Raw genomic sequence first — 20,924 nt, 5'->3', positions numbered from 1 at the left:
CCTGGGGAAGGAGCTGCCGGGGGGGCTCCTGCTCCCTTCCCTCCTCCCCATCCCTCTGGCCGGGCGAGGACCATGCTGCACACATCAGCACGGGAAAATTCTGGAAATTTGCTGTTTTGGCAAATGCTGTTTCCCTCCTGGCTGTCCTGCAGCAGGCGAGCTGCTGGGCTCCAGGTGGAAGCCCTCGCGTGGCTTCACCTCTCCAGTCCCCGAGGAGCAACAGGAGAGACCCTGCAGCCCTTGGCTCCGGGCACATGAGCAGGGTGCAACTTCTGCGGAGGAAAAAACGCTTTCAGCGCTGAGCTGGGCTGCACAGTGGGCACGTTGGAAAAATCGCTACTGTTCAGGAAAGGTTACCTGTGGAGCATCCCTGACTCCCTCACACTCCCGAAAACAGAGCGAATTAAAGCAATTAGAGATGAGGTGAGCTGCGGTGAAGAGACATCTGTTTTATTTCACCAGTGCCCAGCCGTGGGGCACTTAGGGGATGATCGCTTCATCCTCTCCTGTGCCTTGAGCTCCTTGGCACTGAGGTGTTCTGGGGGCAGCAGCGCAGCATGCAAGTGCCCGTCGTGCTCCAGGAATGGGCTGCTGGGGCTGCTGGCAGGATGCAGGATTTGGGATGCAGGATGCGAGACATGGGATGCGGGATACAGGATGCAGGGTGCGGGAAGCTGCATGCAAGATAGGGGGTGCAGGATGTCAGCTGTGGGATGTGAGATGCAGGATAGGGAATGTGGGATGCAGGGTGCAGGATGTGAGACGCAGGGTGCGGGATACAGGATGCAGGATGTGGGATTCCGGTGGCGCTGGCAGGGAGGAGGGCTTTTGGACAAGGGCAGCAGTGGGATCTCCAGGTTTGCCATCCCATTGTGCCCTAAGCGTCGAAGGCACTGCGGGAGGTCAGGCCACTGGCAAAGCCGAGATTTGGGGAGAGCATCCATGAGAGGGGAAGCAAGTGGAGGGCGGCCGCGTGCCAGCCATGGGGCTGCTAAACCCAAATGTCGGAGGTGCAGTCCCCGCCGGGGTAGCGGATCTCGTGTGCCAGGCAGGGCCCGCCCGGCTCCTTCCCGAAATCCACCAGGAAGTTCTGGTTGACGGTCAGGCCGCCCTTCTCTGTGTCCACATCGAGCTGCAGCATGACAGAGCCGTCCCTGTGGAGGGGTGGGAGCGGGGTCAGGGGGGATTCTTGCCTCCCCCATCCCCGTGGCTGCCAAAATTCACCAGAATTGCCCCACCTGATGAGCTGCGGGTAGAACTGCCGGTCCCAGGCGCTGTAGAGGGACGTGGTGACGTACAGCCGCTTCCCATCCAGGCTCAGCTGGATCATCTGGGGCCCCCCCGACACCCTCTTGCCCTGCAGCAGGTGGAGGGAAGGACGAGGTGACCAGGGGACGCCTCCACCTGCATCGGGCTGGGCTGGGTGAGCAGAAGCACCGGGACCTGCTCCCTGGGCTTGCCCCCGCCGCCCTGCGTGCCTGGAGGCCGAGGGCGGAGATGGGGCGGCGCGAAGCTGAGCTCACCTGGATGACAAAGGGATCCGGCTGGCTCTGCAGCTCCTCATCCCCACACACGGCCACGGTCCCTCCCTTGGCGATGCTGCCACCCACGAAGACCTGCGAGAGAGCGGAGCTCAGGGTGGCCGAGACGGGGAAGCGGGGCTGGTCCCACCCCAAGATGGGGCAGCAGTGGCGGGGCAAGCCGGTGCTGCCTTACCTGTCCCACCAGCCTGGGCCTGCGGGTGTCGGAGATGTCGTACTGGCGGACGTCTCCGTGCAGCCAGTTGCTGAAGTAGAGGAACCTGTCGTCCAGCGAGATGAGGATGTCGGTGATGAAGCCTTGGGAAGGGGACGGCAGAGTTGCACACCGGTGGCAGCCCGGGGCAGGCGGCTGCACCGCGGCTCACGGGGACACACTCACCTGGCATGTCCGGGAGCAGCCACCCCTCCACCTTCTTGCTGGGGACTTGGATCACCTTCTCGGCTGCCCAGTCTCCTCGCTGTGGGACAGAGCACGGCCCCCAAAGGCTCAGTGCACGGGGCAGAGGCAGGATAAGGCCCGACCGGGGGCGGATGCTGCGTGCACATCCACCACCTCCCGTCTCTGGGGCTGCTTTGTGGGCTGCAGGAAACCTCGTCTCTGGCTCTGTGGAGCCACCGCGAGGATGGGCTCTGGGGCATGAGGAAGGGTTTTGGGGACCAAAAACCTGTCCGACCTTCCAGCTGGATTAACTGGTCTGGTGGCAGAGGTTCTCCTCACCCGGTTCGTTTTTACACACAACAGACACCGAGAAGGAACACTGCTTGAGCTGTTGTAAATCCACAACAAAGCTATAAACAAACCTCCTCTGAATTAAATCACCTCAGCATAAACCACCGCCAGTCAGAACAGGTCCTCCGGTGAGATTATCCACGTAGACCTGCGCCCCCTTCCCGCTGCCCCTTGCCCTCCCAGGGGAGCGGTACCTCGGTCCTGTAGAAGCGGTGGATGGCGCTGCTGATGGTGCACCCCACGAACCCCTCCGCGGCGTCCGGGTTGTGGAGGAAGCGGATCTCCAGGGGCGCTGCGTCCTCGCCCACGTCGATGGCCTGCACGTAGGTGTGAGTGGTCCAGTCCCACACGTTGAGGCGGCATCCGTAGCGCCCTGCGAGGGGGCAAAGGGGGCCAGAGGGGACGCTGTGAGGCGCAGGGCCTCCCGCGGAGGTGCCACGGCCCCGGGGGGGCTCAGCCCCACCTCAGTGCAGAGGCGGCCCCGTGGGCTCTGCACCAGCAGCAATGGTCACTTCTGGGGCTCTCTCTTTTCTGAGTCTTTTTAAAATGTGTGACCTCTGGGAACTGGTATGAAATCAGCTTTGAAAGCAAACTGTTTTATCCAGGTCTGTTAGATGGTCAGCGCTCACTCACGACAGAAGAGGGTTGAAATGGGGCTTCATTGCAGCCCTGCTCAGCATCTCCCTCCTGGAGTGCCTAAACAGATGTTTCCTCACCTTTCTTCAGATCATTTGGGTCAAACCCATATCCCAGGCATTTCGGGACTCCCCATTCAGTGCTGATCAAAACATTGTGGCGCGGCTGGTACCAGAAGTCATAACCCATCGGGGGGCTCTTGTCCCCCTTCTCCCAGTTCCCCTTGATCTCAAAGGTCTCTCCATCCAGCAGAATAAAGCCACCTGAAGCAAAAACAAACATGCACTGGTGGTGAGGAAATCACCCGGGTTAACCATTGGAGTGCTGTAAGACAAACAGCAATAGGCGGATCAAGGCGTTGCAGACCAGCCTGGTGGAGGCTCCAGGACAGCGCTGGATGCTAGCACTGCTCCTCCTGTGCTGGCACCCTCTCCTGGGGCACTGGCAAGACCCATACCTTTCCCATTGCCGGCCGGGTCTCCCAGGGTGCTGATCATGATTTCACCGCTGCCCAGGCAGTGGGAGGTGTGGGGGTAGCCCAGGTTACACTTCCAGAAGACATCCTCCGGGTTGACAACCTGTGGGAGTTCACAGGCTCTGTCACCTCCCCTGTGCAGGCGAGACGGGTGCCTGCTGCACAGGGGTGCAGGGGGCTGGCGTGACCACGGACGGGTGGGAGCTGCCCCACTGTCCTGCCGCAGACGCTGAGCAGGTGAGCCAGCACATGGCACCACCTCCAGGGTACCTTAAAAAGCCTGGGAGCTCGTGGGTCAGTTCCTACATCCACCACGTAGATGCGGGAGGAGATCAGGCTGGGGAGGATCAGGCGGTTCCTCTTCTTGGTGGTGTCCCCGAAGCAGCTGCTGCAGGTGTTCCAGCCGGAGTGGTGCAGCTCGTCCCCCACGTTGGGCATAGGCAGGCGGTGGATCACCTGCAAAGGGCCATTCCTGCTCACACCGGGACGCAGGACTCCTCTGGATCGGACCCGGGAGCTCAGAGCCTTGCAGACTGCCATGGATGGGGTCAGGATGCCTCAGGCAAGCCTAACTCTGCAGTGGGGGTGTGCTGGTGCACAAGGGAGCCCAAGGATGGCGCACGAGGGGGGTTTTCCATACATCTCCTAAGCTCAGGAAGGCTCAGAGTGTTAGGAAGAGCTGGGTAGGCACCAGCCTTCGGTACTGGACCCGCAGCTTTGGAGAATGTGAGGGAGGGCGTGCACTGAGCTGTTTCCCTTGGCTGGTGTGCTGCCACCAGCTTAGCACTGAGATGAGGTGCTCGGTACCTGGCAATAGTTTGGAGATTTGGGATTGACATCCACAGTGGCCAGAAAGTCAGGTTGGTTCCTGCCGGTGTTCCTGTAGATGCAGGGCACGTATAATATCTCCTCCCGGGGCCCTTTCAAGACAGAAATGTTGCACGAGCATCAGCAGGAACCACTGGGCAGAATGAACACCCTGCAGGAGTCTCTGGCCGGATCGGGCTGCCCTGTGGGGCAGTGGGATCTCCACATCCCTGCTCGGACATGCCAACCCCACGAGTCACACAAAACAAACCACGCTGTGTCTCATCTCCATCACAGGAGAAGCCTTGAAAATACATGAGAAGCACAAAGGTGAAATGCTTGCTGGGCTGAGGCCGAGGGCACAATTCCCAAAGGTGCCGCCAAGCAGGTCTGCTGGCTCCCAGGCACAGTGTGACGAGCGTGGTGCTGGGATGGCTGCACCCGGGGACCCCAGGCCTCCAGCAGCAGCAGCACCCCGACCCCGCAGCCTCCTCGCGGCCGCAGGGGCGGTACGGGCGCTGCAGTGTGTCAGAAAGTGCTGCCAAAGCAAAGCAGGAGGAAGAACAGGTCTGAGAAATGCTGAGGAAGAGGAGGTGGGAACAGGGAGAGGTGACCTGGGACCTCTGGTGCTGATCCAAAGCAGACAAAAGCCGCCTTTTCAACATGACACCTCTATCAGCTTTCGTAACAGCAGCATCTGTGTCAGCCTTGAGTTTGAGAGCAGCTGCCAAGCACCCAGGGACCCCATCCCTGCAGCTGCTAGGGAACCAAAAGCCAGGGTTCAGGACACAGTCAGAGCGCGGAGCTTAATTCACCTCCCCAGGTATCCCAAGGAGCTTTTCATCACCTGCCTGTGAGCCTGACCTGCTTGACGTCCACACGGAAGAGATTTTTGGTGCCAGGGTTACTCAGCAACCAGACAGAGCCTGGGCATCAAAAGTCCCAAGGGAATCTGCCAGAGTAGCAGAGTCAGTGGGACTTATGCTATTTACTATTAACTCAAATCACCATCCGGCCCTGCCAACATCCAGGCGTGTTTTAAAGACTCAGCTCTTCACTGTTGTTTGCTTTGTTCAAAGATGTTTCAGGGACAGGAATCACAGACCAGGATCAAGCTCCAGAGCTGTCTAAGGTTTCAAAGATGTGCTTGCTAAGCACTGGAGAGGAGGATTAAGGGAGGGATAGCAGTAGATGATGCTTTCATCGGTCCCTTCGCATGAGAGCACTAGTGTTTTGGCAATGCAAACAGAAGGCAAAGTGCCTGAACAAGCAGCCTGTGAGCCTGTGAGGCTGGTTTTCGCTTCAGGAGGCTCTGTCCCGTCAGAATGGCAGCTGTCAGGAGCAGAGCACGGTGCCGTGTTCCTGAGGGTGCCTGGAAAAAGAAAAGGGAGGGTGCCCCCTTCCTCCCCAGCCTTCTCTACTCCCTGGAGATCCAAGAGCATTTAGCTCCCAGCAGTGGTGTCATGGGCCTATATGGTGTGGTTGCCTCTGAGAAAATTAAATCCCATTTGGTTTTGAACAGTGAAGCCACGGGTGACTTTGATGCAAGTTATGACCCATCCCAAGCCACCGTGAAGCCTGAAAAGGTTTGTTCTGAGACCAAGCTGTCATTATGCAATTGGAGTTTGGCCCCGGGACAGGCCAGATGCAAAACTTTCACTTCTTTGCTTCCCCAACGCTTGCTGGGGAGCCTCTTTGGTGGATGGAGTTAACTGATAAAGCCTTTTTGAAAGCGTTGTCCTAATCTTCACCTAAATCACAGACAGCACAGGGCTCTTCCCTGAGAGCCCTGGATTTTGGACTTGCCTTTCATTGCATCCAGAGGAGAGGCGAAGCCAGGGCCACACGCTCCACACCTTCCTGAATCGAGAAGAACAGAAACAAACAGCAATTAGATCACAGAATCAGAATGGTTTGGGTTGGAAGGGACCTTAAAGATCATCTAATATTCCCCCCTCCCGCCATGGGCGGGGACACCTCCCCCAAACCAGGCTGCCCCCAGCCCCATTCAGCCTGGCATTGCCCCCCCCCCCCCAGGGATGGGGCACCCACAGCTTCTCTGGGCAACCTGTTCCAGTGCCTCACCACCCTTGGAGCAAAGAATTTCCTCCTGATATCTGAGCCAAACCTGCCCTCTTCTGCTTCAAGCTGTTACCCCGATCCCCCCACTGCACTCCCTGACAAAGAGTCTCTCCCCAGCTTTCCTCTAGCCCCCTTTAGGGACTGGCAGGCCGCCCTGAGGCCTCCCCGGGGCCTTGTCTTCTCCAGGCTCAACACCCCCAGCTCCCTCAGCCTGCCTCCATAGGAGAGGTGCTCCAGCCCTTTGGCCATCCCCATGGCCTCCTCTGGACTGGCCCTAACAGGTCCCTGTCCTTCTGGTGCTGGGGCCCCAGAGCTGAACGCAGTACTCTAGGTGACAGTGAGTCATTTTAAACCCCTTTTTGCAAAGGAAAGGCTGCACACAATCCTGGTCTTTGGTAATTAGACCCCTCAGTGGGGTCTCCCCCACAGGTTGGGGGAGCTCTGGGTTGGTTTGATGAGTGCTCGGCCCCGCTGGCCTCTCAAAACAAACAGCCCTCGCAGCCACGGGGAGGCAGGGGATGGTCGGGGGAGGCAGATTCTCCCTGGCCTCCACCGCTGAGGTCTCAGAGGATGAAGACAGGCATCCAGGGCGAACCAGGATGCCAGCATGCATCCAAGTGACTCCCAGAAAGGTTTGGGGCTCTGGACAGGCAAAAAGGTTAGCGATACAAATCTAGTGCAGAAGGGTACGGGGCTCAGAGCTGCATCTCTCCGCTCTGCCTCCCTCTGCAGTGCCTTGCCCAGGGGTGTGAGCGCTGAGCTTTCCCACACGAAGCCCCTGCTGCCACAGCATTCAGGGCTGGAGACATCCGCCTCCACGCCAGCCCCAGCCCCGTCCTGCTGCTGGTCTCTGGGTGCTTCGAACCCATCCAGCCTCACCCTGCAACAGACTTCAAAACCGTCAAGGAAAGCGTCCTTAGTGCAGGGCGACGAGAGCTTGTTAAGAAACAACCACCACCTCCAAAAGGATCCCTTTTCCTCATTTAGATTGGCATGCCTGAGGAGAGGGAGGAAACCTGCAGCTAAACTCTACTACTCAGCTTTGCTGACTCAGTTTCTTGTTTGTTTTTTAAGGTTTTCTCCTGCAGTCCCTGAGGACAGCACGCTCTGCAGAGAGCACAGGACACCAGCATGTGGGTCCCCGCTCCGGCCTGAAGCACTGTGGAACCACCATGCTGCCTTTCTTCCCCCTTCCCCTCATATTAGCCCTGCAGAAAAAGCCCCGTTAAACCCAAACTTTGTATTGAGGCCTCCCTGTCCTGGTATGGCTGATTGTAACAAGCACAGTGTGTTGCAGGTGAATATAATGGGAATAAATGAAATAAAAATAGTTAGAAGGCATTTAATCACCAGTCTGCCTAAACACTTCCTGGCACTTTTAGTAGCTTGAAAAAAGAAACGCTCTCCTGGCAGAGAAGACACCACACTCATCCCCACACGTCTTTTTCCTTTATGCTTTCTGGGTGTCACAGCAATAAACCCTCAAGACCGAGCTCAGGGTAAGTTTTGGAGGCTCCAGAGCTGAGCCCACAGCCGGTGGGCAGCCAGCCGCCAAACAGCCCCAAGCCTGCTCCTCCTGAGAGCAAGCTGCAGCCAAGCGAGAGATCTCTTACCGGTGCTGGAGGCCGTGCTGGAGGGTTTCACCTGCTGGTGAGAAGCAGAAGGAGGTGATCCTGCCTGCATGCTGCCTAGCAGGAGCCAGCTGAGTGAGGAGATGCAGCTCTGCAGGGTTCAAATATATAGGGAGTGGGACGGGGAGCAGCATGGTGTGAAAAGGACACCAAGGGGAGGATCCACATGCCCCGGGGTGTGGGAGGTACTGGGGCAGCCTTCAGCGTCTTACAGCACTGGGATCGTGCAGGGAAGCTATTTCAAAGCTACCAGAATCTCCTCCCTTCCCACGGGGGAAGAGGACATGGCTGTGGCTGCACTCTGTAGTACATACGTTCTTGTGAAATTCAAAATAAGGGCTTTTAGCCATGGAGAGAAAGCAGGCAGCTCCTGTCCTCTGATTCTCTGCCAGAAGCACTGTCCTGAGTTTCCCCAGGGGGTGCCCCTCGTGAGAGATGGGCAAGTGCTTGCATTTCCAACCACAGAAATAATTTTACGAGGTTGCAGATGTTAATCACTAGCAAAAATGAAAAATGAGGACTGGGTTTCTTTTAATCGCAGGACGAATGTTTGCTGTGGGAAGTTAATTTGCAGGCTGGAAGGAGGGCAGGAGCAATGTAACAGTTTTCCCCATGACACATCTAACTTAGTCAGTGTCTGCTGCTGCTTCTGGCTGCAGAGCTGGGTGGCCGCAGGCTCGCTCTCACGGGCAGTGCAGGAGGCACTCGGCCTTTACAGGCACATCTTTACCAGCAAGTTACTGCCCTGTCCCCTCCAGTGCTCACCCCAGGTGCAGACTCAGAAAATCAGCAAGCTCTAACACTAATGCCCTCTCTCACGGGAGGCTGCTGGCCCACAGCTCCTGAGGATTGGCACCAAAAAGGCCAGCGGACCTGGGCTCAGTGCCTCCTGCCACACCCTCACCTGCTTGGGCTCGCTCCTTGGTGTTTGATGCTCAGCACCACACTGAGCTCTGCGGTGTACGCTGCATGCGGGTCAACACAGCGGTGGCCAGCAAATCACCCTGTGTCTCACCTTGCCTCTGATCACAGAAAGCTTCTCCTGGGGGCGCCAGGACTTAAACACAAAGGCCAAAGCGTGTATAAGCAAGCCCCCAGCTTCACCCGGACACCGCATGTCCGCAAGAATGCCGCCCAGGGATTACTTCCCTCTGGTAAGAGGGGTGAAGCCAGCACTCTGTTCCCATGGTCTAGGAGAGCTGTTGAAAGTGGCAAAGGACTTGACAGGCACAGGCAGCAGGGCGAGGTGTCTCTTCCGAAACTCCGCTAGAGGGACGGGACAAAGCCTCCAGCTCCAGGCAGCCAGCTCTCTGCCTCCCAACACGAGGCCCCGGTGCCAGGCTGCAGGCCAGGTGGCTGCAAGCAGCTGAGGTGGATCTGCTCTGGAGACCTGCCCTTGGGATGGGCCAGACCCCATCCCCATTCACAGAATCACAGAATTGTAGGGGTTGGAAGGGACCTCAAGAGATCATCTACAAGTCATCGTAGGGCTGAACAGCAGCACCCCGGGGATGCCTCCCACTCAAGGTTCACCTCTGCAACTTGGGCCCTCATCCAACCTTATCCTCTCTGCTCTGTGGGGAGAAGAAACTCTGAGTCTCATAGAGACAAACAGGCACCCTTGCACTATCAGTGATCCCACAGAAGTGATTTCCCAAACGTCAACCTTATCATTAATCACTGCTGAAAACATTATAGAAAGGTTCAGTGAAGTAAGACACATGAAGATCTAGGTGATGCAAAGAACAATTTTATTTGTGTTTAAAGCAGAACGCAAGAGCAAACCAGTGTCAGGAAACAGGCACCTCTTTTCAGGTTAAAGCACCACACGCTCCTTTGGCTGTAATACAATACTGACCCAAGCATGCCATAAGCAAGCCTCAAGTGCTCTCGCGCCAGGGAAGGACTGTCCAGGAATGACCTGGATGAAGAACAGCAACTCGGACTAGAGAGAAGAAGGGAGCCTAGGCGATGGCGTCTAGGCCAAGATGTCAGAGGTGGAATCTCCGCAAGGGAAGCGGATAGCATGGGCAAGGCAAGGCCCATTGGGTTCCTTTCCAAAATCCACCAGGAAGTTCTTGTTCACGGTCAGGCCTCCTTTCTCGGTGTCCACATCAATCTGCAGCATGACAGAGCCTTCCCTGCGAGGGGGTGAGAGAGCAGGTATTACAGACAAGCACACCGGGGCCCTTCATGCCCTTCATGAGGCGGAGACATTCTCCCCGACATCTTGTCTTCTCCGCAGAGAAGACAGCAGAGGCCCACTCCCAGCAGCGGCATCCACCAGCACCCCTGGCTCCGTGCTGAACTCTCACCGGAGGCGAGTAACTGCCAGGCATGATGTGACAGGCAGGCCGGAGCTTGCCTTTGTGTTGGAGGTCATCTTTACTAAACCAAAACATCCCTGGTGGAGCAGAGATGTGGCGTGGCCCTGAGAGATGGATTGACTCCACCTGCAAGGTTGATCGATGTACGCGCTCCCAAGCCAAGCCCTGCCACTGCAGCTCCACCCAGGGAGCAGGTTCAGAGGTGCATGGGAGACAACTGCATGTGCAATTCAACAAGAGCAAGCTGCAGCAACCGCAAATGCATCCTCGCAGTCCCCTGGGTGAGGCACCTTCCCCACCTCCAGCAATGAGGCCTTTCAAAAGAGGCCCCTTGCCTCCCACAGATTTCTTACTTGACCACGTTCGGGTAGAACTGCTTGTCCCACGTGCTGTAGAACGAGTTGGTGACGTACAGCCTCTTGCCGTCCACGCTGAGCTGCATCTTACAAGGGCCACCGTACACCCTCTTGCACTGGAGGCACAACACAGAGCAGTGATGTCACGGGCCTCTTTCTTTCAGCAGACAAGCAAAAGCAGAGGCAGCAAAGCAGAGAGGCAGAGCAGGATGGCTGCCTCCCCTCCTAACACAGGCAGGCTATTAAACACTGCGTGCCGCTGGCAACGGCCGTGGAGACCTAACCCCAGAGACTCTGGGGAGAGAACGGCCAGAGCGGAGCCAAAGTCCAAAGGACAGCGTCGAACAGAGCGGCTGCGCAGCTCACCTTGATCACCAAGGGCTCCGGCTGGCACTTCAGCTCTTCATCTCTACACACAGTCACGGGCCCGCCTCTGAGGATGCTGCCTCCCACAAACACCTGGAAGCAAGGCAGTGGGAGACGTGTGGCTCGTCTTCTAACCACCGCCGGGTACCGCTAAGGAAGCCAACGCTGCAAGCCCCTCTGCCCCTGCCTTACCTGTCCCACCAGCCTGGGCTTGCAGGTTTTGGAGATCTCATACTGGCGGATGTCTCCATGCAGCCAGTTGCTGAGATACAGGTATTTGTCATCCAAGGAGATGACCATGTCGGCTGTGAAGGCTAGGACACAGAAAAAAGAACTCTGGAGGAGGCGGCGTCAGCAGAAAGCTCAGCCCCTCTGACAAGGCGTGCATCGGGTTTACAGGGCACAGCCCTGAGGGCCAGCCGCTGGGCTTTGCCAGGCTGCACAACACAACGCTCTGAGAGGAAAAAGGAAACACCACGTCAGGGCTCACTAACCTGGCATCTTGGGGAGAATCCATCCCGACACGTCCTTGGCTGGTATCTGAATCGCCTCCTCTACCGACCAGGTGTCTCTCTGCAAAGGAGCACAAACACCGCACCGTGGGCATTCCTGGCACCGTTTGATACCACCGACTAGGCTCAGATTCTTTGCTAAAATTCATCTCCCAGGTCTTCATCAAGGCAGTCCCAGCTGGTCACCATACCTTCACGTCCAGTGCAAAATCAGACACCGCTCACTCCAGCAGGTGTCCCCAAAGCAGGGTCTGGCTGTTCCCCTCTCCACGTGCCCACTCCTTCCACCCCACTGAGTACAGGCAGCGCTCAGTCCCAGATGTCTAAGCGTCTGCCATCGCAGTCAGGTGAGAGGACCCCATCCGATGAGCTCCAGAGATGATGGGAGAAGCTCAGGCAGCACGTGGAGAGCCCCGCTCCTGCCGAGCACACACGCAGCAGGAGGATGCTGCCCTGAATTCCTTCCCTCAGCTTCTCAGTCGCCCTGCAAGCTCACCACGCCACGCCTGGGTTTCTGGTGGCTGCTCGCAGAATACTTGCCTCGCAACAAGCCTTGTAGAAGCGGTAGATGATGCCACTCAGGGCACAGCTGACGTAGCCCTCAGCAGCATTGGGGTTGTGGAGGAATTTAACGCTCAAGGGCAAAGAGTCCTCCCCCAGGTCAAAGCACTGGGTCAGGGTGCGGCAGGACAAGTTCCACACGTTCAGGCGGCGCCCAAAGACCCCTGAGGAAGAGGAAAGGCGAGAGTCAGGAGAGGGCAGGGGAGCTATGGAGATCGGTAACACCTGAAAAAGCTCCCTATAGCAGGGACAGCCACGGCAGCGTCCACCCAGAATTAGCAGCAAAATGCAGTGACTTTGGGAGCAGGGGGAGAAGACAGGAAGCAGCCTGTCTTGAGGAGAGACGCTGAAAGTCCTGTGGCAGTGCCTGTAAGACGGGCCATTTTGGGTCAACTCCGCCTGCCCCCTCTCCCCGGTTCTGGACCGTTCAGGAACCGCATCAACATCCTCCCATGACCCTGGTAAGTTCTGGCTTAGTGCTTGCATCCCCGGTCTCACCTTTCTTCAAATCATCAGGATTAAACCCACGTCCCGCACGTTTTGGAACCAGTCCGGCAGAGCTGATGAGAACGTTGTGGCAGGGCTGGTACCAGAAGTCGTAGCCAGTTGGGGGGGCCTCGCACTCATTTTCCCAGTTGCCTTTCAGCTCAAATGTCTCTCCATCCAGCACAATAAATCCTCCTGTGATGCAAGAGGGGATGCACAACAGATTGAATACTCATCCTTCCAACCAGTCATGTTGTTAATGGTCTTATTGTAGGGAAAAGTACCTTTTCCATTGCCAGCTGGATCTCCCATGTTGGCAATCAGTATATCACCATTAGGCAGGGCATGAGGTACACTGAGGTATCCTTTGTTGCACTTCCAGAAGACGTCCACCGGCTCAATCATCTGAAAGAAGTGTATACACACGTAAGTCTTTGATTGATTCGCTCATTTCAGACTACATGGCAGAGCCTTTTGCCATCTGAGGTTTCTGATGCTCGCAGGAGTTTTCTTTCCAAGAAATCACACCTGCTAGGCCTTGCTCGTCCTTGGAAAGAAGCAAAGAAGCCGCTGAGCTCTCCTTTACAAGGACAACATGAATGCAGCAACTTGTAAGAGCTTATTTGCCCACCTTACTCTTTGGGATGGGGGCCAGGCATGGGGTGCTACATGGCTTCCAGTTACTAGACACTCCCTGAATGCAACAGGCACAGAGAAGGCAAGAAAATGAGGATCGGAGCCTCCCCTCAGTCCGAGGAGGAGAAAGCTGAGGGGGAACCATGACCCAGGTCTCTAAAATCAGGGGGAAGAAAAGAAGAGGAGGAAAACCTTCTTCCCTGTGCATTATTCCAGAAGTACCAGTTCCCAACTCCTTCCCAGAAACTTGTCTTTGAATCACCTCAGGCATACCTTACACAGCTTGGGAGCCCGGCACTGTGAACCCACATCCACCACGTAAATTCGGGAAGAAATCAAACAGGGAAGAATCAGCTTGTTCCTTCTCGTTGTGATATTGTCAAAGCAGACGTTGCCAGCGCTCCACCCTGAGGAATGCAGCTCGTCTTTGAGGTTGGGCATGGGCAGGCGGTGGATCACCTAGGCAGGCAAAGGCAAAGTTAGGGTTCAGGCAGGGAGGCAGGGAGAAAAGGGGACATTAATACAGGCAGATACTTCTGTCTTTGTAGCCTCCATGTGACTAGAGCTGGGACTGCCTCTAGAGACGCAGGGAGGAGAACGTTGCTCCTTACACTAGCCACTGCCCTTTGACAGGTGACTGCGTGCAGCTGAGAAATGTGGAGATATCAAAGATTCATTCAACAATTCCTCACCCCATGCCACTAAAATTCAGAAAATTACATATGAAGAAATGATGATTATCATCCTGACATGTCATTCACTCTGGAAGCTCCTCCAAACGCTGGACTTTCAGAAGTCTGTATTTTCTTTAAAGTGCATTTTCTCCTAATCTCTTGCACTAATGGACTGATCAGGTAATATATACACACCCTTGATGCAGACAATCTGCCTAGCATTTACTTGTTTCTGAAGGATGCTAATTTCCCATTTAGGATGACAGCAGATAGGTTGGTTCAGAGCATTCTGAAATTGCAGTAGAATAGAAAAAAGCTGAAATCTGCAAAAGTGCAGGATACCCTAAACCATCTGGGTCACTAGCGAACATTTTCCCTGCTGAGCAGCCACTGGCAGTGTGATTCAGAGCATGTGCTCAAAAGTTCACTAGCAGCACCAAGATGCTCTGGAAATGAGTTGGGAAGTGAATCACCACCGGCTTGTCCCCTGGGACAAAGAGATGCTGATGATTCAGCTGGAGCCAGGTACGCAGGGGACAGTAGAAAAGCAGCAGGGAGTTAAAATTCGTAGCAGACAACATCCCAGGCTGGTGCATATCACCAGTGGAGAAGCAAGAAATAGGCCTGTCATGGCAGAAATTATTGGTTGCCCAGACAGTCATGAAGAAGACATGAAAATCAAATAGGAAGCAGGAGAAAAGAGTCAACCCAGAGACAGGCACGAAGATGCAGAAAGAAAAGAAGGTGCAAGGCATAAAAAAACAACGAGCATGACAGAGTGGCTGCAAAGCAATCTGACTTTCCACAGCAGAAAAGAGTAAATGTCATGAATCTGGAAGCACAAAGACAGCAGCTAGTCATCAGCTCAGTAGAAACAGTCTAGGCACAGGTACCTGGCAGTAATACGGAGATCTGGGGTTGAGATCGATGGTGGCCAAGAAGTCAGGTTGGTCGATGCATGTTTCTCGGTAAGTACAGGTCACATAAGCAACCTCTTCTCTAGGAGCTTCAAACACAGAAAACTTTTGTTAAAATGAGACAAACTGTCCATAAAAGAAAAACAAAAAAAGCAGCAGACTCTCAGATAAGACTAAGCTACATTTTCTGCAGCTACAACCTTCCTCCTTGGTCAATGACAACTGCCCAGCCCTGGCTCACTACTGGCCCAGAGCTGAGAACACATCAAAAGCAGATCACTGTATGGCTCCAGTTCTCTCCCACTGAGGGAAGGGACTCAGCACATGCAATTAGTTAACGGTGGTCTCTAAAAGACTCAGGCTTTATCATCATCCAAACCGAAGCTAACACGGAGCCCTTTCACAAACTCCCCCCTTCCCAAACATTCCTGAGAGGACTTGCCTTTCACAACATCCGGGCAGACGGGGTAGTCGTAGCACTGAAGTCTGCATCTGTCTGAGTTGAGAAGAAGAGAAGAATATAAGGAGAAACGTCCGCGTCCTTAAATGGTGCCAATTCAGAAGGCTCCATCCCACCCAGCGGACCTTCTCCCACCCTCGTCATCAATGGGGGCCTCTGTGACCAGCATCTACTTGCGTAGATTTAGACGAGATGTAAGGCAGAAATTCTTCACTATGAGGGCTGTGAGGCACTGGCACAGGTTGCCCAGAGGAGCTGTGGATGCCCCATCCCTGGAAGTGCTCAAGGCCAGGTTGGATGAAGCCCTGAGCACCCTGGTCTGATGGGAGGTGTCCCTGCCCATGGCAGGGGGTTGGAATGAGCAAAGCTAAGCCCCTGGAAGCAGACCAGTAGCAAGTGAAAGAAATCTTTGTGCCCTGTCAGGCAAAGCCCCAAACTTCAGCCCCATCTTCCTCCCTCCTGCAGCGCTGCAGAGGAACAAAGCTACCAGTCCGCAGGTGGGACTCGGCTTCAAGGTGGGACGTCTGCAGCCCCCAGGCAGAGGCTGGAGCCAGGGCCAGGATGGAGCGAGAAGGCATGGAGCTGCTGTGGGCTGCAGGGAGGCTGCAGAGCGTTTCTTACCCATGCTGAAGGCCTTCTGGTTCACTCTCCCCGAGAGCAGAGGTGCTGGGACTGGAGGAGCAGCTTGCTGTCTGTCTTGCTGGAGTGGGTCGTGTAGTGCCAGGGCTGCTCGGAGGGACCTTATATACACGGCTAAGGGGTGGGGGGCAGAGAGCAAGCTGCCAAGGGAGGAGCGAATGTTCCCAGGCGTTTGGGAGGTGCCAGACCAGCGCTGTGGCTTGTTTCCGCCTTGCTAACCACCAATCTAGAGGAAAAATCTGCTAGTCCATGCAGGTCCTTTCCTGAAGCACAAGCCACCCCTATCTGATCCTGGGGCCCTGCTCATCTCCAATGGGGCTTCTTCAGGCTCTGGAGGCCTCCATGGCCCAGCCAAGACACAAGCTAATTAAAGCCATCCCCCATGCCCAGCTTCTTGCAATAGAAATGTGCAGCGATTGCAAATTCCACACGAGGGAAGAGAAGCCCAGCTAGATAATTGGCCCCACCAGCAGCCTCCTGGAAATTACGAGGCTTGAACTCGTGGAGGCCACCAAAGGCACCTCCGAAATCTGGACCCTGACACAAGGCACGTCCCTGTTTGAGGGCTCAGAGGAAGACACGGGCTCCCTGCCACCAGCTCAGAAAGCCAGGCCCACAGGTTCCTCCCCCTGTAAAGAAGACTTCCTGAGCTCTAAAGAACTGGGATGCAAGGATTCCGAGAGGCAGGGGCTCCAACAGTACTGAGCTCACAAGAGACCTGAGGAGCTGCCGCCAGCTCCCAAGCACTCAGAAAACAACTAAGGCCAGGAACGGATGCCTCAGCACCTCCCTGCAGCAGAACGATGCCACAGAAAACTGATGATGGAGGTGTCTCCGTGTCCACCTGCTTGGACAAACCGTGGCTCTGAGGGACAGGGCACGGCCACGCTGCTCCAGGGCTGCCACCGGGGGAATCTTCTCACCTTGCCCTTCACCCCACTGCACAGCTCCGTGGGTTCTTGGGACCGGGCCATGACTGGGTGGCATAAACCCCTACAATCCACCAAGCGCCGTGGAACGTGAACGAGTATCGTATCTCGCGGAAGAACTCCTCAATCAGCGGGCAAATTACATCGGGTAAGTAATTGCTCCACGTAGGAATGCAGAAACATCTGACAGAGCCACTAAAGAAGCCCTCGGGAGATCCCTATCAGAAGCGAGGACATCTCGCCCAGGCTCTAATTAACAGCTCTCTGGCTTCAGAACAGCTCTCTAAACAGGTGACGGGGGACACGGGAGCAGCCAAACACTTGGTCTTTTCTGTAAGAGAGGAGCATCAAGCTGACACAATTGCCAAAAGAGTCTTAGAAGAACTCGTGATCTCTTCAGCGCAAGTGCGTCTCGTCAGTTTTACTGCAAAGGGCAAGGCAGGCTGAAGAGGGGTTATTACCTGCCACAGCCGGACCCTTCCACACAAGCCATCCATGGACAGTTGGTGCTGCCAATGTTGCTGCCCAGCTACGTCAAGTTTCTCTGTGAGACAAGAAGAAGGAGGTAAAAGACCACCACGGAGGAGAGCAGAAAGCATTCAAAGCAATGGCACAAAACCTTGTTTGATTAGCTGCCAGAGAAGCGGAGTCCTACTCAAGGCAAGAGCGACTCCCGTCAAAGAAATTACGTCCCCTGCCAGCACCAAGAGGGGTCAAGAAAAGCCATGAAGATCAAAGCCCAGGACTGCCCTTCTGCCTTGATGACCTGACAGTAACATTTAGGAGCAGGGGGAAATATGTGCAAGGCAGTAAAACGCACTGGAATCACCTTACACGTGACTGGGCTTGCCAAACGCTTTTGGTTCAGGTAGCAGCCAAGGAAAAATGTCTGGCACACAGGCTGATGCTCTTTTTTTGCAGAGAATTTGACTTTCAGGCTGGCACGGCCTGAAGATGGGCTCCAGAAAATGGGCACCAGGGGATGCTGCCCACTGAAGGACTCTCAGGCCTGACGGGAGGGCGCAGCTGCAGCGGCTGCTCCATCAGAGGCAACGCCAGGGGCTTGGCTGCTGCCCCCGACAGAGTGCTTTTGCAGTCACCCTGTGCATGTCTCACTGCACCTTCTTGCACCTGTACACCTGCTAATTAAAAACTTCATTAGTCTGCTGCTCATTAACAAAGTGTGCTGGTCATCCTCGTTGGCTTTCCTCGGTGACGTCTTTGGCATCCCTCACAAAACCAAGCTGTGGGGCGTAGAGTTTTCTAATTAAAGCTGATAGGAGGAAGGATAAGAGCAGGCTCAGCAGCACCAACAAGAACGCAAGCAATGCTTGGTGGGGAACAACATCGCTCCGGCCTGCTACCAGCCCAAGAAAAGCTCCCTGTGGCAGGCACAGATAGGAAGCTGTGACATGGAAAAGCGACCAGGGCCTTCCTGCTGCAGCCCAGACCAAGGTGGCAGCTCTGTCCCTCCTCCTGCCCACCACTTCCAAGGCTGATAGGGAAGAACATGCTGTCATTTTGATAATGGGCATGACGGGGTGAAGCAATCTGGTGCGGACTGGTACTGCACACTGAGTGCGCTGGGAGAAGACCTTGCTTCTGCGAGGACACTGAGGCTGCTCTTAGCCCCCAAGCAACAACTCCCCCAACAATGGGACCGCTTTCCGACCTTCTCCCAGCTCTCCAGGGTGGACAACCTCTCCCTTCCCATCTGACCCTGCCATATAACGCTGGAGGTGCCCTGGTATCTAAGCCTTGCTCACAATCCTGTATTCTGAAATCCCCCTTTCCTGTCCTTTTGACCTGCCCCCATACTCTTCTTACAGCCTCCTACCAGATTCAGACAGTTCAGATAGGCGCTGGGCACCAAAGGAGCAGCAGACTTTGGAAGGGCTCTAGCACCAGTGCCCCAGCAAAAAATGCCAGCAGAGCTATGTTGTCTGACCTCACCGTGCTGCAGGTCTCTGTCGCAGTCCTTTTCCCCCTTCAGGAAGGGAAGCACACCATCCAATGCTTGTGTTAAAACAGGCATGAGTTTTCACTTCAAACAGCAGGGGCAACGCAAGTGTTGGTGGTTAATTTGCAACCTGTTTATGTGGCACAGAAGCTTAACAAAGTTCACTGTGAATTTCTTCAAGATGTGGCTTAGAGTGTGTCAGCTTGGAGCTCTTACAGCTCCACACATCAGTGTTTACTGACCAATGATCCTAACCCACAGGGAGCCTGATTACAAGCAGCTGCCAGTCTGTCTTGCTGATGTCATGAAGCAGAGCTTTACTGGCCAATTTATACTCACGGAGTGAGGCCCAATTTGTTTTTGTCTTTTCCACCTGAACTTCAGTGGGGCCTGACATTTCACCAGCAGCAAGGTACACAGAAATCGCGGCCAATGTGTGCAATGAGTGGTCCCCATGTTCCAACTCTACCAACAGCAGTGAACACGAAATAGAGAGGAAAAAGAGGATAATTTTTGAAGCAGACTGATATCCATGCTCACCTGAAACCTTCTTGTGCATGAGGAAAAATGTATAACAAATGTGAAATTGCACCGCTGATGGAAAGGAAGGTGACAACAGGAGGTCACCTCACTGGCACTTGCCTGTTATTTGCAGACATAAGCCAATGGAGGAACAATATATTTTAAGCTATAGCGGTTCAAGTTGTTGGATAAAGTCTCTGCTGAAAAAAGGCACTTTATGTCCTTCTCTAACTTGAGAACACAGAAAGAAATATGTGCTTTTCCTTGAATTGCTCCAACCTGACATCAGATGTGCTGTCTTCAGGAGAGAAGCTGCTACCATGAGCATGCAAGGTTCATTGAGTTCCTTCTAAAATCCACCAATCTCCTCTGAAAAAGAAGAAGAAAGCTGGTATTATGGACAAAGGAATTGTATTCTAATGTAAGTGTCTCTCGCACTTTGCAATTCTTTCTGTATCTAGGTTAAGATCTCATTTTTAATGACTTGCATTTTAAGTGACTAGGGATGGGTCCCAGTTCCATATTTGCCTACACAAGCATTGAGGGGTAATCCAAAAATCCTTTTCCTTGTATCTTCTTCCAAAAGCTCCAGATCTCATCTACTTCCCAGAAGCATGCCACCTCAGGCATAGTGTGCACAGCTTGGGAGCTCATAAGTTTGTTCTCGTATCTGTGACATAAAATCAGGAAAAAAGAATAAACTCAGAAGTATCAGTTTGTTCTTTTTCCTTGATGACACATCATCGAAACATGTGATGCTTCCATTCCATCCTAAAGCGATGACGCTCATCTTTCAGGTTGGACAGGCAGTGGATCACATAGCCAAAGGCAAAAATATTTCACTCAGAGAAGCAGAGAAAAAAAAGGGACCTTAATGCAAGCAGTCACTTAGGCCTTGCTGCTGCTGGGACTGCCTCTAGGGATGCCGTGAGGGTAATCCTGGCCTTGATGCTGCTTTTTGGTAGCACATCTCTGGCTGGGACAGGTGGAGAGATCAAAGCTGAAGTCCGACATTCTTTCAGGGACTGGATTACACAGCCCATGCCAATGAATGCCTTAAAAACATTTACCTAAAAAATAAGATAGCTGAAACTATTCCTTTTGAAGACAGAGATAAGAGTCTGCTAGTGCTCTCAATACTGCATTGACATTGGATCTAGGTCAGGTTGATGGTTGTACTTGATGATCTTGAAAGTCTTTTCCAACGTAATGATTCTACGAGCCTGAATCTATGATTCTATGAAAAGTTCACAATGCCTTGAAGCATGTCAGGCACAAAGCCCTCAAGGCAAAATAAATCGGGAGATGATTTTTCTGGCTCTCCTTCATCTGACCTGTTTGAAATGGCCAACTCCAAGTGACTTGAAACACACTGCCAGTATGCCATTTTCCCTCTCCATGGGCATAAAGGCAATGAAGGCAACTACGCACGTGTCCTCCTCCAGAGTGTCCTGCTCTAAGGCTGATCGAGATGGATCCCACCACAGACACACTGGTGCACAGAACACCCTTTGCAAGAGCAGACTGATCAGAGTAGTTGTTTCAGAAGACAAACTGGATTTGCAGCCTCATGAAGGAGATCAAATCTGATTCCTCGTGTACCGTGGGAGTGGGTCGTGAGCAGAGTGCACAACACAACAGCTTGGCTCTTATGCAGCATGCTCTGCTCTGCCAAAG

At 54.4% G+C, this 20,924-nt stretch overlaps 2 protein-coding genes across 2 annotated transcripts; both read right to left on the bottom strand.

Moving 5' to 3' along the window:
* Positions 1-420: 420 nt before the first annotated feature.
* On the bottom strand, positions 421-8,169 carry LOC310887533 (methanethiol oxidase-like). The gene is made up of 12 exons (XM_083813527.1): positions 7,885-8,169; positions 5,996-6,049; positions 4,190-4,302; positions 3,653-3,838; positions 3,365-3,485; positions 2,988-3,170; positions 2,466-2,644; positions 1,921-1,999; positions 1,717-1,838; positions 1,524-1,616; positions 1,239-1,357; positions 421-1,154 (listed from the first exon to the last, which is right to left on the bottom strand). Exons 1-12 carry the CDS (start codon positions 7,952-7,954, stop codon positions 992-994), a joined length of 1,482 nt encoding a protein of 493 aa, XP_083669653.1. The 5' UTR covers positions 7,955-8,169; the 3' UTR covers positions 421-991.
* Positions 8,170-9,643: 1,474 nt separating this feature from the next.
* LOC310887416 (methanethiol oxidase-like) lies at positions 9,644-15,949 on the bottom strand. The gene is made up of 12 exons (XM_083813355.1): positions 15,819-15,949; positions 15,180-15,233; positions 14,714-14,826; positions 13,420-13,605; positions 12,795-12,915; positions 12,523-12,705; positions 12,004-12,188; positions 11,446-11,524; positions 11,144-11,265; positions 10,952-11,044; positions 10,583-10,701; positions 9,644-10,043 (listed from the first exon to the last, which is right to left on the bottom strand). Exons 1-12 carry the CDS (start codon positions 15,820-15,822, stop codon positions 9,881-9,883), a joined length of 1,422 nt encoding a protein of 473 aa, XP_083669481.1. The 5' UTR covers positions 15,823-15,949; the 3' UTR covers positions 9,644-9,880.
* Between the last annotated feature and the right edge of the window lie 4,975 nt (positions 15,950-20,924).

Source organism: Anser anser (assembly GCF_964211835.1).
Source record: "Anser anser genome assembly, chromosome: 28".
Lineage (NCBI taxonomy): Eukaryota > Metazoa > Chordata > Aves > Anseriformes > Anatidae > Anser > Anser anser.
The sequence above is the reverse complement of the archived record's forward strand: the minus strand, read 5'-3'. Positions and strand labels throughout refer to the sequence as shown.